At 46.3% G+C, this 15,437-nt stretch overlaps 1 protein-coding gene across 1 annotated transcript in view; it reads left to right on the forward strand.

The window, feature by feature from the left end:
* LOC142492482 (phosphofurin acidic cluster sorting protein 2-like) overlaps positions 1–15,437 on the forward strand; it is a 330,781-nt gene that overhangs the window by 13,616 nt on the left and 301,728 nt on the right. Inside the window, exons 4-5 of the mRNA XM_075595119.1 lie at positions 1,486–1,542; positions 11,109–11,260. Of these exons, the coding sequence (XP_075451234.1) occupies positions 1,486–1,542; positions 11,109–11,260 (209 nt within the window). The remainder of the gene's footprint in view (positions 1–1,485; positions 1,543–11,108; positions 11,261–15,437) is intronic.

Here is a 15,437-nt window from a genome sequence, read left to right on the forward strand (position 1 = left end):
TAAGGTGTGTGTATCGTGCGAGGTGAATTTATTAGTGTAAGGTGTGTGTATCGGTGCGAGGTGAATTTATTAGTGTACGGTGTGTGTATCGGTGCAAGGTGAATTTAATAGTGTAAGGTGTGTGTATTGGTGCATGGTGACTATTAGTGTATGGTGTGTGTATCGGTGCGAGGTGAATTTATTAGTGTAAGGTGTGTGTATCGGTGCGAGGTGAATTTATTAGTGTAAGGTGTGTGCATCGGTGCGAGGTGAATTTAATAGTGTAAGGTGTGTGTATTGGTGCATGGTGACTATTAGTGTAAGGTGTGTGTATTGGTGCGAGGGGAATTTATTAGTGTACGGTGTGTGTATTGGTGCGAGGTGAATTTATTAGTGTAAGGTGTGTGTATCAGTGCGAGGTGAATTTATTAGTGTAAGGTGTGTGTATCGTGCGAGGTGAATTTATTAGTGTAAGGTGTGTGTATCGGTGCGAGGTGAATTTATTAGTGTAAGGTGTGTGTATCGGTGCGAGGTGAATTTATTAGTGTACGGTGTGTGTATCGGTGCGAGGTGAATTTATTAGTGTATGGTGTGTGTATCGGTGCGAGGTGAATTTATTAGTGTAAGGTGTGTGTATCGGTGCGAGGTGAATTTAATAGTGTAAGGTGTGTGTATCGGTGCGAGGTGAATTTAATAGTGTAAGGTGTGTGTATTGGTGCGAAGTGAATTTAATAGTGTAAGGTGTGTGTATCGGTGCGAGGTGAATTTATAAGTGTAAGGTGTGTGTATTGGTGCATGGTGACTATTAGTGTAAGGTGTGTGTATTGGTGCGAGGGGAATTTATTAGTGTACGGTGTGTGTATTGGTGCGAGGGGAATTTATTAGTGTAAGGTGTGTGTATCAGTGCGAGGTGAATTTATTAGTGTAAGGTGTGTGTATCGGTGCGAGGTGAATTTAATAGTGCAAGGTGTGTGTATTGGTGCGAGGGGAATTTATTAGTGTAAGGTGTGTGTATCAGTGCGAGGTGAATTTAATAGTGTACGGTGTGTGTATTGGTGCGAGGTGAATTTAATAGTGTAAGGTGTGTGTATTGGTGCGAGGTTAATTTAATAGTGTTAGGTGTGTGTATTGGTGCGAAGTGAATTTAATAGTGTACGGTGTGTGTATCGGTGCGAGGTGAATTTATAAGTGTAAGGTGTGTGTATTGGTGCATGGTGACTATTAGTGTAAGGTGTGTGTATCGGTGCAAGGTGAATTTATTAGTGTACGGTGTGTGTATTGGTGCGAGGGAAATTTATAAGTGTAAGGTGTGTGTATCGGTGCGAGGTGAATTTATTAGTGTACGGTGTGTGTATTGGTGCGAGGTGAATTTATTAGTGTAAGGTGTGTGTATTGGTGCGAGGGGAATTTATTAGTGTAAGGTGTGTGTATCGGTGCGAGGTGAATTTATTAGTGTAAGGTGTGTGTATCGGTGCGAGGTGTAATCTTCCTCTCCTTGTTTTGCAGCCAAACTTTAGACAGAAGTTTGTGTCATTACTGAAGAGATTCAAAGTGAATGATGATGTAAGTGCCACTGAAATAGGGATACAGATGTAGCGGCCATTATTTTAACAAATCACGGCGCCGTTTACGTGTGCGCTGCCGTACTCCACGCGGCATTAACGCGGCCAATCGCCCCGGGGACCTGCGCTTATCGCGGTTGCTTTTTTGAATTTCATGGATTTGGTTTCTTTAGTTGCAAAGAAATGAATGAATTGCAAAGTGTACAGTACTGTGTCAATGTGTCACTGTGACACTGTGTCACTGTGTCACTGTGCTACTGTGCTACTGTGCTACTGTGCCACTGTGCCACTGTGCCACTGTGCCACTGTGCTACTGTGCTACTGTGTCACTGTGTCACTGTGTCACTGTGTCACTGTGTCTATTTCAGGTGTTTAAAAACCAGAACACTAAAATGCCATTTTCTGTACTCGTGTCTTAAGGCGGGAAGGGGCGGGACGGTTGGAAGAAATCCCGCGTCATGACGGGTATTCCGAGGTATACACCGCATAATTTGTTAAAATAATGGCCACTGCATCTGTACTTACAATACTGACCTCACAGTGGCCTCACACTGTCACGCCTCACACATTGTCACGCTTACAGTGTCACACCTCACACATTGTCACGCTTACAGTGTCACACCTCACACATGGTCACGCTTACACTGTCACGCCTCACACATTGTCACGCTTACACTGTCACGCCTCACACATTGTCACGCTTACACTGTCACGCCTCACACATTGTCACGCTTACACTGTCACGCCTCACACATTGTCACGCTTACAGTGTCACACCTCACACATTGTCACGCTTAGTGTCGCACCTCACATATTGTCACGCTTACAGTGTCACACCTCACATATTGTCACGCTTACACTGTCACGCCTCACACATTGTCACGCTTACAGTGTCACACCTCACACATTGTCACGCTTACAGTGTCACACGTCACATATTGTCACGCTTACAGTGTCGCACCTCACATATTGTCACGCTTACAGTGTCACACCTCACATATTGTCACGCTTACACAATCCCCAATCAACAAAGCTCCCTACAGCTCAAATAAAACATTAACACTTATTACATGAATCATTGCCTGCTAATCTAATTTCTACAGCTTCGGTCATCCTCCTCACCACCACAGTGAGTGCGGGATGTGTATAACGCTCACAGTGAGTGCGGGCTGTGTATAACGCTCACAGTGAGTGCGGGCTGTGTATAACGCTCACAGTGAGTGCGGGCTGTGTATAACGCTCACAGTGAGTGCGGGCTGTGTATAACGCTCACAGTGAGTGCGGGCTGTGTATAACGCTCACAGTAAGTGCGGGCTGTGTATAAAGCTCACAGTGAGTGCGCGCCATGTATAATGCTCACAGTGAGTGCGCGCCGTGTATAAAGCTCACAGTGAGTGCTGGCTGTGTATAAAGCTCACAGTGAGTGCGGGCTGTGTATAACGCTCACAGTGAGTGTGGGCTGTGTATAACGCTCACAGTGAGTGCGGGCTGTGTATAACGCTCACAGTAAGTGCGGGCTGTGTATAACGCTCACAGTAAGTGCGGGCTGTGTATAACGCTCACAGTAAGTGCGGGCTGTGGATAAAGCTCAGTGAGTGCTGGCCGTGTATAAAGCTCACAGTGAGTGCGGGCTGTGTATAAACCTCACAGTGAGTGCGGGCTGTTTATAAAGCTCACAGTGAGTGCGGGCTGTTTATAAAGCTCACAATGAGTGCTGGCTGTGTATAAAGCTCACAGTGAGTGTGGGCTGTGTATAAAGCTCGCAGTGAATGCGGGCCGTGTATAAAGCTTACAGTGAGTGCTGGCTGTGTATAAAGCTCAAAGTGAGTGTTGGCTGTGTGTAAAGCTCACAGTGAGTGCGCGCCGTGTATAAAGCTCACAGTGAGTGCTGGCTGTGTATAAAGCTCACAGTGAGTGTGGGCTGTGTATAAAGCTCACAATGAGTGCTGGCTGTGTATAAAGCTCACAGGGAGTGCGGGCTGTGTATAAAGCTCACAGGGAGTGCGGGCCGTGTATAAAGCTCATTGGAGTGCTGGCTGTGTATAAAGCTCGCAGTGAGTGCTGGCTGTGTATAACGCTCACAGTGAGTGTGGCCTGTGTATAAAGCTCATAGTGAGTGCGGGCTGTGTATCAAGCTCACAGTGAGTGAGCGCCGTGTATAAAGCTCACAGTGAGTGCTGGCTGTGTATAAATATCACAGTGAGTGCTGGCTGTGTATAAAGCTCACAGTGAGTGCTGGCTGTGTATAAAGCTCACAGTGAGTGCGGGCTGTGTATAAAGATCACAGTGAGTGCTGGCCGTGTATAAAGCTCACAGTGAGTGTGGGCCGTGTATAAAGCTCGCAGTGAGTGCTGGCTGTGTATAAATATCACAGTGAGTGCGGGCTGTGTATAAAGCTCACAGTGAGTGTGGGCCGTGTATAAAGCTCGCAGTGAGTGCTGGCCGTGTATAAAGCTCGCAGTGAGTGCTGGCCGTGTATAAAGCTCACAGTGAGTGCGGGCTGTGTATAAAGCTCGCAGTGAGTGCTGGCCGTGTATAAAGCTCGCAGTGAGTGCGCACCGTGTATAAAGCTCGCAGTGAGTGCGGGCCGTGTATAAAGCTCACAGTGAGTGCGGGCTGTGTATAAAGCTCACAGTGAGTGCTGGCTGTGTATAAAGCTCGCAGTGAGTGCGGGCCATGTATAAAGCTCACAGTAAGTGCGGGCCGTGTATAACGCTCACAGTGAGTGCGGGCTGTGTATAAAGCTCACAGTGAGTGCTGGCTGTGTATAAAGCTCGCAGTGAGTGCTGGCTGTGTATAAAGCTCACAGTAAGTGCGAGCCGTGTATAACGCTCACAGTGAGTGCGGGCTGTGTATAAAGCTCACAGTGAGTGCTGGCTGTGTATAAAGCTCGCAGTGAGTGCTGGCTGTGTATAAAGCTCGCAGTGAGTGCTGGCTGTGTATAAAGCTCACAGTTAGTGCGGGCCATGTATAAAGCTCGCAGTGAGTGCGGGCTGTGTATAAAGCTCGCAGTGAGTGCGGGCTGTGTATAAAGCTCGCAGTGAGTGCGGGCTGTGTATAAAGCTCACAGTGATTAAAGCAACTTCTGGAGTGGGGGACTGAGGGACCTCACTTTAGTCCACTTGAGCCTCCCATTGGGGAATGGGCCCCTCTTGGGACTACACTGGAGTGGAGGGCCCCACTTGATCCCCTACTGGGGTGGGAGAGGAGATGCCACTTTACGGGGGCAGACTCATCTGGCCCCCTCCCCGCTCTGTGTTGGGGGTGGGGGGAGGGGTCTGAGGCTGCAGCTTGTTCCCCACTGAGATGGGTGGACCTGATGTGTGACCTCCACCGGAAGAGGGGCAGAGGCTCCCCCCTTGTGCCCCTCCCCAGGTGGGGGGCGCCACTTGAGCCCCTCACCTACTGGGATGGGGGACCCCACGTGGGTCCCCATTAAGGTGTGGGAAAGGAGATGCCACTTGACAGGGAGCAGAGGCCCCCATCTGGCTCCCTACCCCCCACTCTGGTTGAGAGACTACACCGCTTAGGGCCCCCATCGGGTTGGAGGAGGGGGCAGAGGCCCCCGCTGGATCCCCACTTTGGGGGGTGGACCTAAGGTGTACCTTCTACTGGGAGGGGGAAGTAGGCAGAGGCCCCCACTGGGGTGGGGATGTGGAGACCTGTGGACGGACGTTCACAGAGGTACGCAATTAGGAGGCTTTATAATGTGAAATTATAATAAGGCTTTATTGTGCCGTTTCCTTTTTATCAGGAAATCCATCCAAACACACAGGGGGGGGGGGGGGGGAACAAAGCTTCCATTCACTTGGGAGTATTTCTAGTGAAACACTATGCAATAATTCACATCTCCCTTAGTCAAGCAGTTCTCGCAGTCCCAAAACATATAACATGAAATAAGCAGATATAAGCAGTCTATTAAGAATAAAAGTCTTATCTGTTTCTTGGAGGGAAAATATCACTTCCTGGTTCAGCTTCAGGTGCAGTAGTTTTCCCTGTGTCTTGAAAATCAGCTCTCCTGTGCAGAGCTCAAGACCGGTCAGCTCCAGAGATCTGTTTTTTTTTTGGTCAGTCTCTCCTGGGACTCAAGAACCTCTGCTCTGTCTCTCCAAAGGTCAGCTCTCAGTCAGAGCTAGGGAGGAGTTACTTCCTGTCTCAAAGGCAGGCTTTTTCTACTACCTGTAATCAGGCAGGTGGTGATAGTTAATTTGCTACCAGCAGTTAACCACCACACTGCTGGATTAGAGGCACCTTTGTGTACAGGGATAAGTCCCCTGTTACAAGACCCCATTTATGCGTAGCTCCCACTAAGATGGGGGAAATGGGGAGCCCCCACTTGAGCCCCCATGTGGGGTGAGGGTGTCCACATGGGCCCCCGCTATGGCGATAAAGGGAGGAAGGAGGTGAGTCCGTGACTTGAAGGCGGGGGAGGTGCAGGGACACATCCGCGTCCAGAGGTAAGTGAAGGGCCTTGGCCCCTGCGTACCTCCCCTAGCTACAGGCCCCATACATAAATAACAGGGGGTAGGGTATAATGATTACACGGTACATGAATAACAGGGGGTAGGGTATAATGATTACATGGTACATGAATAACAGGGGGTAGGTATAATGATTACACGGTACATGTATAACAGGGGTAGGGTATAATGATTACACGGTACATGTATAACGGGGTAGGGTATAATGATTACATGGTACATGAATAACAGGGTTAAGGTATAGTGATTACACAGTACATGTATAACAGGGGGTAGGGTATAATGTTACACAGTACATGAATAACGGGGTAGGTATAATGATTACACAGTACATGAATAACAGGGGGTAGGGTATAATGGTTACACAGTACATGAATAACAGGGGGTAGTGTAGACGGACGTTCACAGAGATAAAAAATTGGAGACTTTATAAGGTGAAATTATAACGAGGCTTTATTGTGCCTTTTCCTTAGCATTAGGAAACCATCCAAACAAGGGGGAAACAAAGCTTCTATTCACTTGGGAGTATTTCTAGTGAAATACCATGCAATTCCACAACTCCCTTAGTTAAGCATGTCTCCCAGCCCCAAACACATAGCATGAAATGAACAGATATAAAAAGTCTTCTAATAAAAGTCTTCTCTGTTAGCTGCTGTAGAGGAAGCTTCTCTGCTCTCCTGGAACCGCACCCGTGTGTGCACAGAAAATGTCAGCATCCAGGTTTAGAAGTCTTATTTGTCAGCTCCAGAGATCTGTGTTCTCTTGGTCAGTCTCTCCTGGGAGACTCAAGAACCTCTGCTCTGTCTCCAAAGTTCAGCTCACACGTGAGCTAAGGAGTCACTTCCTGTCTCAAAGGCAGGCTTTTTCTACCACCTGTAATCAGGCAGGTGGTGTTAGTTAATTTGCTACCAGCAGTTAACCACCACACTGCTGGATTAGAGACACATTTGTGAACAGGGATAAGTCCCCTGTTACAGGTAGGGTATAATGATTACACAGTACACGAATAACAGTGGATAGGGTATAATGATTACACAGTATATGAATAACGGGGTAGGGTATAATGGTTACACAGTACATGTATAACAGGGGGTAGGGTATAATGTTACACAGTACATGAATAACAGGTTGTAGGGTATAATGATTACACAGTACATGTATAACGGGGTAGGGTATAATGATTACACAGTACATGAATAGCGGGGTGGGGTATAATGATTACACAGTACATGAATAACAGGGGTAGGGTATAATGATTACACAGTACATGAATAACTGGTAGGTATAATGATTACACAGTACATGTATAACAGGGGGTAGGATATAATGATTACACAGTACATGAATAACAGGGGGTAGGTATAATGATTACACAGTACATGAATAACGGGGTAGGGTATAATGATTACACAGTACATGAATAACGGGGGTAGGGTATAATGATTACACAGTACATGTATAAGTGACGGTAAGGTATAATGATTACACAGTACATGTATAACAGGGGGGGTAGGAAATAATGATAACACGGTACATGAATAGCGGGGTGGGGTATAATGATTACACAGTACATGAATAACGGGGTAGGGTATAATGATTACAGGGTACATGAATAACAGGGGGTAGGGTATAATGATTACACGGTACATGTATAACAGGGGGTAGGGGAATAATGATTACACGGTACATGAATAATGGGGGGTAGGGTATAATGATTACAGGGTACATGAATATCAGGGGGTAGAGTATAATGATTACACAGTACATGTATTACAGGGGGTAGGGTATAATGATTACACAGTACATGTATAACAGGTGGTAGGGTATAATGTTACACAGTACATGAATAACAGGGGGTAGGTATAATGATTACACAGTACATGAATAACGGGGGGTAGGGTATAATGGTTACACAGTACATGAATAACAGGGGGTAGGGTATAATGATTACACAGTACATGAATAACAGAGGGTAGGGTATAATGGTTACACAGTACATGAATAACAGGGGGTAGGGTATAATGATTATACAGTACATGTATAACAGGGGGTAGGGTATAATGATTACACAGTACATGTATAACAGGGGGTAGGGTATAATGGTTACACAGTACATGTATAACAGGGGGTAGGGTATACTGATTACACAGTACATGAATAACAGGGGGTAGGGTATAATGATTACACAGTACATGAATAACAGTGGATAGGGTATAATGATTACACAGTACATGAATAACAGAGGGTAGGTATAATGATTACACGGTACATGTATAACAGGGGGTAGGGTATAATGATTACACAGTACATGTATAACAGGGGGTAGGGTATAATGATTACACAGTACATGTATAACGGGGTAGGGTATAATGATTACACAGTACGTGAATAACAGGGGGTAGGGTATAATGATTACACAGCACATGAATAACGGGGTAGGTATAATGGTTACACAGTACATGTATAACGGGTAGGGTATAATGATTACACAGTACATGTATAACAGGGGGTAGGGTATAATGATTACACAGTACATGTACAACAGGGGGTAGGGTATAATGATTACACAGTACATGAATAACAGGGGGTAGGGTATAATGATTACACAGTACATGTATAACAGGGGGTAGGGTATAATGAATAACGGGGTAGGGTATAATGATTACACAGTACATGTATAACGGGGTAGGGTATAATGATTACACAGTACATGTATAACGGGGGGTAGGGTATAATGATTACACAGTACATGTATAACAGGGGGTAGGGTATAATGATTACAGGGTACATGTATAACAGGGGGCAGGGTATAATGATTACACAGTACATGTATAACAGGGGTAGGGTATAATGATTACACAGTACATGTATAACGGGGTAGGTATAATGATTACAGAGTACATGTATAACAGAGGGTAGGTATAATGATTACACAGTACATGAATAACGGGGTAGGGTATAATGATTACACAGTACATGAATAACGGGGTAGGGTATAATGATTACACAGTACATGTATAACGGGGTAGGGTATATAATGATTACTCAGTACATGTATAACAGGGGGTAGGGTATAATGATTACACAGTACATGTATAACAGGGGGTAGGGTATAATGATTACACAGTACATGTATAACAGGGGGGTAGGTATAATGATTACACGGAACATGAATAGCGGGGTGGGGTATAATGATTATAGGGTACATGAATAACAGGGGGTAGGGTATAATGATTACACGGTACATGTATAACAGGGGGTAGGGGAATAATGATTACACGGAACATGAATAACGGGGGGTAGGGTATAATGATTACAGGGTACATGAATATCAGGGGGTAGGTATAATGATTACACAGTACATGTATTACAGGGGGTAGGTATAATGATTACACAGTACATGTATAACAGGGGGTAGGTATAATGATTACACAGTACATGTATTACAGGGGGTAGGGTATAATGATTACACGGTACATGAATAACGGGGGGTAGGGTATAATGATTAGATAGTACATGGATAACAGTTACACACAGGGATGTGGGTGTTAGTGGACGTCTCTCAGCCCGTGACAGGTGCAGATATAGTGTGCAGCCAGTCCTGCTGTGGTTTCATCTTCTCCCAGTAGGTTCGCTATTTTTTGGTTCTTTTCTATATTATTAAAGTTATGGATTGTGCGCAGCGCAACAGGAAGTGAGTTTCATCTTCTACCTCTCCTAGCTCACATCGCTTGCACAGTCTCATCTCCCGGGGCTTCCAGTTCTGTCTGTGTCTGCCTGTGTCTCACACACCTCTCCTAGCTCACATCGCTGGCACAGTCTCATCTCCCGGGGCTTCCAGTTCTGTATGTGTCTGCCTGTGTCTCTCACACACCTCTCCATGCTCACGTCGCTGGCACAGTCTCATCTCCCGGGGCTTCCAGTTCTGTCTGTGTCTGCCTGTGTCTCTCACACACCTCTCCTAGCTCACATCACTGGCACAGTCTCACCTCCCAGGGCTTCCAGTTCTGTCTGTGTCTCACACACCTCTCCTAGCTCACATCGCTGGCACAGTCTCATCTCCCGGGGTTTCCAGTTCTGTCTGTGTCTGCCTGTGTCTCACACACCTCTCCTAGCTCACATCGCTGGCACAGTCTCATCTCCCGGGGCTTCCAGTTCTGTATGTGTCTGCCTGTGTCTCTCACACACCTCTCCTAGCTCACGTCGCTGGCACAATCATCTCCCACGGCTTCCAGTTCTGTCTGTGTCTGCCTGTGTCTCTCACACACCTCTCCTAGCTCACATCGCTGGCCCAGTCTCATCTCCCGGGGCTTCCAGTTCTTTCTGTGTTTGCCTGTGTCTCTCACACACCTCTCCTAGCTCACATCGCTCGCACAGTCTCATCTCCCGGGGCTTCCAGTTCTGTCTGTTTCTGCCTGTGTCTCTCACACACCTCTCCTAGCTCACATCGCTCGCACAGTCTCATCTCCCGGGGCTTCCAGTTCTGTCTGTGTCTGCCTGTTTCTATTTCTAGGCTGTGGGCACTTATTCTGCACTGGCCCAGGGTCTGTCTCTGCTTTGGGTTATTTACCTTCAGTAGTTAGGGTGCCAGAGTGTATTCTCTCTGTAGGCTGTGGTAGGTTTCCAGCTTCTTTGGGCGCTGGATATCATTTTCCCACATAGTCACACACTGCTTCTTCATTGTTGTTAATCTGTGTGGGGTTTTGTCCTTGGAGTGAGAGGACAAGTTAGGGTTAGGGTTAGGGTTTAGTGAGGAGGTCCTGGTTTCGCATTGCTCTGCAGCAGTAAGACTGTGGATGGCTGGTGTTTAGGTGGGCCCAGAATGTCAGTGCTCCCTTCTGTACCGTGAGCAGTAGAGGAAAGCGGCCCAGCTCAGCCCGGCATCCATTGTTTGATGTATTCCTGTGTACTTGGAGAAGGTGTTTGCAGAATTCCAGATGCAGTATTTCGGTTGGTCTGGTATCCCATTTGTGGAGTCTGGGTATGTTACAGGACCCCACACCTCGCTGCCAAACAGAAGGATGGGCATGATGATGGTCTCTCTCTCTCTCTCTCTAAGTTTCCTGTCTCTTGTTTTCCTGGGCAGTCAATGGATACAGACCATACATGCCGGGAGCAGGAGGAAGAGGAGGAGCTGGGGCTGTTATATGATAGTTTGGATGAGTTTAACAACAGCGAGAGCGGCTTTGACATCGAGGACAACGACAGTGTCATGAGCACCCCCAAACCCACCCTGAGGTGAGAGTACACCCCCCCCCCCCATGCAAAACCCACCCTGAAGTGAGATCCCCCAAACTCACTCCGGAGTGAGAGACCCACAAACCTAAACAGGAGAATAGGCCCAACATGAAGAAAAGAGACCCCCAAACCAACCCTGAGGTAAAAGAGCCCCAAACCCTGAAGCCCCCAAAATCTACACTGAGGTAAAACCACCCCCAAATCCACCCTGAAATTAGATCCCAAGCCCACCCTGGGGAAAGAGACCCAAATACAATGTGAGGAGAAGGATCCCACCAAAGCACCAAGGTGCATGATATCCAAACCCACCATTTAAAGAATTAAAGTAAATAAGGCACCTGGCCCCGATGGCATCTGTACATCCAAGCGTTCTCATACATCAGCATACTCAGCCCATCCTTACATCTCATTACATCCAAGAGTTCTCAGGGAGTTAAGTTCAGTAATAGCCAAACCATTATATTTAATATTCAAGGACTCCATTTCCACAGGCTCAGTACCACAAGATTGACGTAAAGCAGATGTGGTGCCTATATTTAAAAAGGGAGCTAGATCACAACCGGGGAATTACAGACCTGTAAGCCTGACTTCAATAGTGAGGAAACTACTTGAAGGTTTAATACGGGATAATATTCAGGAATACCTAATGGAAAACAAAATTATTAGTAATAGTCAGCATGGATTTATGAAGGATAGATCTTGCCAAACTAACCTTCTTTGTTTCTTTGAGGAGGTAAGTGGGAAATTAGACCAGGGCAATGCAGTTGATGTGGTCTACTTAGATTTTGCAAAGGCTTTTGATACGGTTTCACACAAGAGGTTGGTGTACAAAATAAAGAAAATTGGACTCAGTAATAATATATGTACCTGGATTGAAAACTGGTTGAAGCACAGACAACAGAGGGTTGTCATAAATGGAACTTTTTCAGGTTGGGCTAAAGTCGTGAGTGGAGCACCTCAGGGATCGGTACTGGGACCCCTGCTTTTTAACTTTTTTATTAATGACCTTGAGGTTGGCATCGAGAGCAAAGTCTCCATCTTTGCTGATGATACTAAATTGTGTAAGGTAATAGAATCAGAGCAGGATGTAATTTCTCTTCAGAAGGACTTGGAGAGACTGGAAACGTGGGCAGGTAAATGGCAGATGAGGTTTAATACAGATAAATGTAAGGTTATGCATTTGGGATGCAAGAATAAAAAGGCAACTTACAAATTTATTGGGGATAAATTGGGGGAATCCTTGATGGAGAAGGATTTAGGAGTGCTTGTAGACAGCAGGCTTAGCAATAGTGCCCAATGTCATGCAGTAGCTGCAAAGGCAAACAAGATCTTATCTTGCATTAAATGGGCAATGGATGGAAGGGAAGTAAACATAATTATGCCCCTTTACAAAGCATTAGTAAGACCACACCTTGAATATGGAGTACAATTTTGAGCCCCAATCCTAAGAAAAGGTATTATGGAACTAGAGAGAGTGCAGAGAAGAGCCACCAAATTAATAAAGGGGACGGACATTCTAACTTATGAGGAGAGGCTAGCTAAATTAGATTTATTTACATTAGAAAAGAGGTGTCTAAGAGGGGATATGATAACTATATACAAATATATTCGGGGACAATACAAGGAGCTTTCAAAAGAACTATTCAACCCACGGGCAGTACAAAGGACTCGGGCCATCCCTTAAGGTTGGAGGAAAGGAGATTTCACCAGCAACAAAGGAAAGGGTTCTTTACAGTAAGGGCAGTTACAGTGTGGGATTCATTACCCATGGAATCTGTGATGGCAGATACAATAGATTTGTTCAAAAAAAGGTTGGACATCTTTTTAGATAGGAAAGGTATACAGGGATATATCAAATAAGTAAACAGGGGAAGGATGTTAATCCAGGGAGTAATCTGATTGCCAATTCTTGGAGTTGGGAAGGAATTTATTTTTCCCCTTATGAGATATCATTGGATGATATGACTCTGGGATTTTTTTTTGCCTTACTCTGGATCAATAAGAAGGTACAGTATAGATATAGGATAAAGTATCTGTTGTCTAAATTTAGCATATGAACAAAAAGGATGAATGGACCTCAAAGACTGGTGCTCTATCAATAGCAATAATGCAGTGAATAAATCATACAGTAAACATCCTCTAACAGATATTTTTTAATTTATTTGTATTATTTGTTATTTATCACTGATCTTTACTGTTATCATTACGTATATAAGTGTGATATTTTCTTTTTCATGGTAGGTTGTTCACAGTGGTTATATTTATATATATTTTTAGTTTTAGATTGTACACGTTCTTTTTCTGTTTTTTTTTTTAATTATCAAGGGATTTAATACTAACATATCTTTAATTCCAATATATAATAAATATTATTTATTATTTTTATTATTATTATTACTCAATATTTTATATATCCACAGTGAAGGTTGTTTCCTTTTTAGGGTGGTTCTGTTCTCAGGCTTCTATATTATGTACCAAGAGCAGCTCCATTGAGCCTATGATTACATCTATTATACAACAGGTGTAGATTGTTCAACCCGCCTTGTATATTGTAACCAATGAGATTAGAGCTTTACCTATTTAAGGATCATCTGTGCAAGTGTATTTTACTCTTTGATAAAGTCTCCTTACCGAGACGAAACGCGTCAGAGTTATACACCCTGTGTATGTCTTTTACCATTTGGATGAATAAATAATTTTTTATTTATACTGCGCTTGGTTGATTCCGGAGTTCGGAGAGCAGTGACTGCCATTTCCACCGTTTTATTCCTAAATTTAGCATAGGTTGAACTTGAAGGACTTACGTTTTTTTTCAACCTCATCTACTATGTAACTATGTAACTATGTGAAACTATGTAGCCATGAGGAGAGAGACAACCACCCTGTGGTTAGAGGAATCCGCAAACCCTCGCCCTCTATTGCTGCTCCTCGCCCTCTTCCCCGTCACCTCGTCCTTACTCTCTCTTCCCCGTCACCTCGCCCTGTCTCTTCCCCGTCACCTCGCCCCCTCTCTTTCCCGTCACCTCGCCCTCTCTCTTCCCCGTCACCTCGCCCTCTCTCTCTCTTCCCCGTCACCTCGCCCTCTCTCTCTCTTCCCTGTCACCTCGCCCTCTCTTTTCCCCGTCACCTCGCCCTCTCTCTTCCCCGTCACCTGCCCTCTCTTTCCCGTCACCTCACCCTCTCTCTCTCTTCCCAGTCACCTCGCCCTCTCTCTTCCCCGTCACCTCGCCCTATCTCTTCCCCATCACCTCGCCCTATCTCTTCCCCGTCACCTCGCCCTCTCTCTTCCCCGTCACCTCGCCCTCTCTCTTCCCTGTCACCTCGCCCTCTCTCTCTTCCCCGTCACCTCGCCCTCTCTCTTCCCCGTCACCTCGCCCTCTCTCTTCCCTGTCACCTCGCCCTCTCTCTTCCCCGTCACCTCGCCCTCTCTTTCCCGTCACCTCACCCTCTCTCGCTCTTCCCCGTCACCTCACCCTCTCTCTTCCCCGTCACCTCGCCCTCTCTCTCTCTTACCCGTCACCTCGCCCTCTCTCTTCCCCGTCACCTCGCCCTCTTTCTTCCCCATCACCTCGCCCTCTCTCTCTCTTCCCCGTCACCTCGCCCTCTCTCTCTCTTCCCCGTCACCTCGCCCTCTCTCTCTCTTCCCCGTCACCTCGCCCTCTCTCTTCCCCGTCACCTCCCCCTCTCTCTTCCCCGTCACCTCGCCCTCTCTCTTCCCCGTCACCTCGCCCTCTCTCTTTCCCATCACCTCGCCCTCTCTCTTCCCCGTCACCTCGCCCTCTCTCTCTCTCTTCCCCGTCACCTCGCCCTCTCTCTTCCCCGTCACCTTGCCCTCTCTCTTTTCCTCTTTTCCTCAGTCTCTCTTTCCCACATCCTCGTCCTCACTCTCTTTCCTGGCTCCTCACTCTCTCTTTCCCGGCTCCTCACTCTCTCTTCCCCGCCTCCTCTGCCTCTCTCTTTCCCGCCTCCTCGCCATCTCTCTTTCCCTGCTCCACGCCCTCTCTCTTTCCCGGCTCCTCACTCTCTCTTTCCCACCTCCTCTGCCTCTCTCTTTCCCGCCTCCTCTGCCTCTCTCTTCCCCGCCTCCTCTGCCTCTCTCTTTCCCGCCTCCTCTGCCTCTCTCTTCCCCGCCTCCTCTGCCTCTCTCTTTCCCGCCTCCTCTGCCTCTCTCTTCCCC

The sequence above is a fragment of the Ascaphus truei genome, chromosome 4, assembly GCF_040206685.1.
Source record: "Ascaphus truei isolate aAscTru1 chromosome 4, aAscTru1.hap1, whole genome shotgun sequence".
NCBI classification, from domain to species: domain Eukaryota; kingdom Metazoa; phylum Chordata; class Amphibia; order Anura; family Ascaphidae; genus Ascaphus; species Ascaphus truei.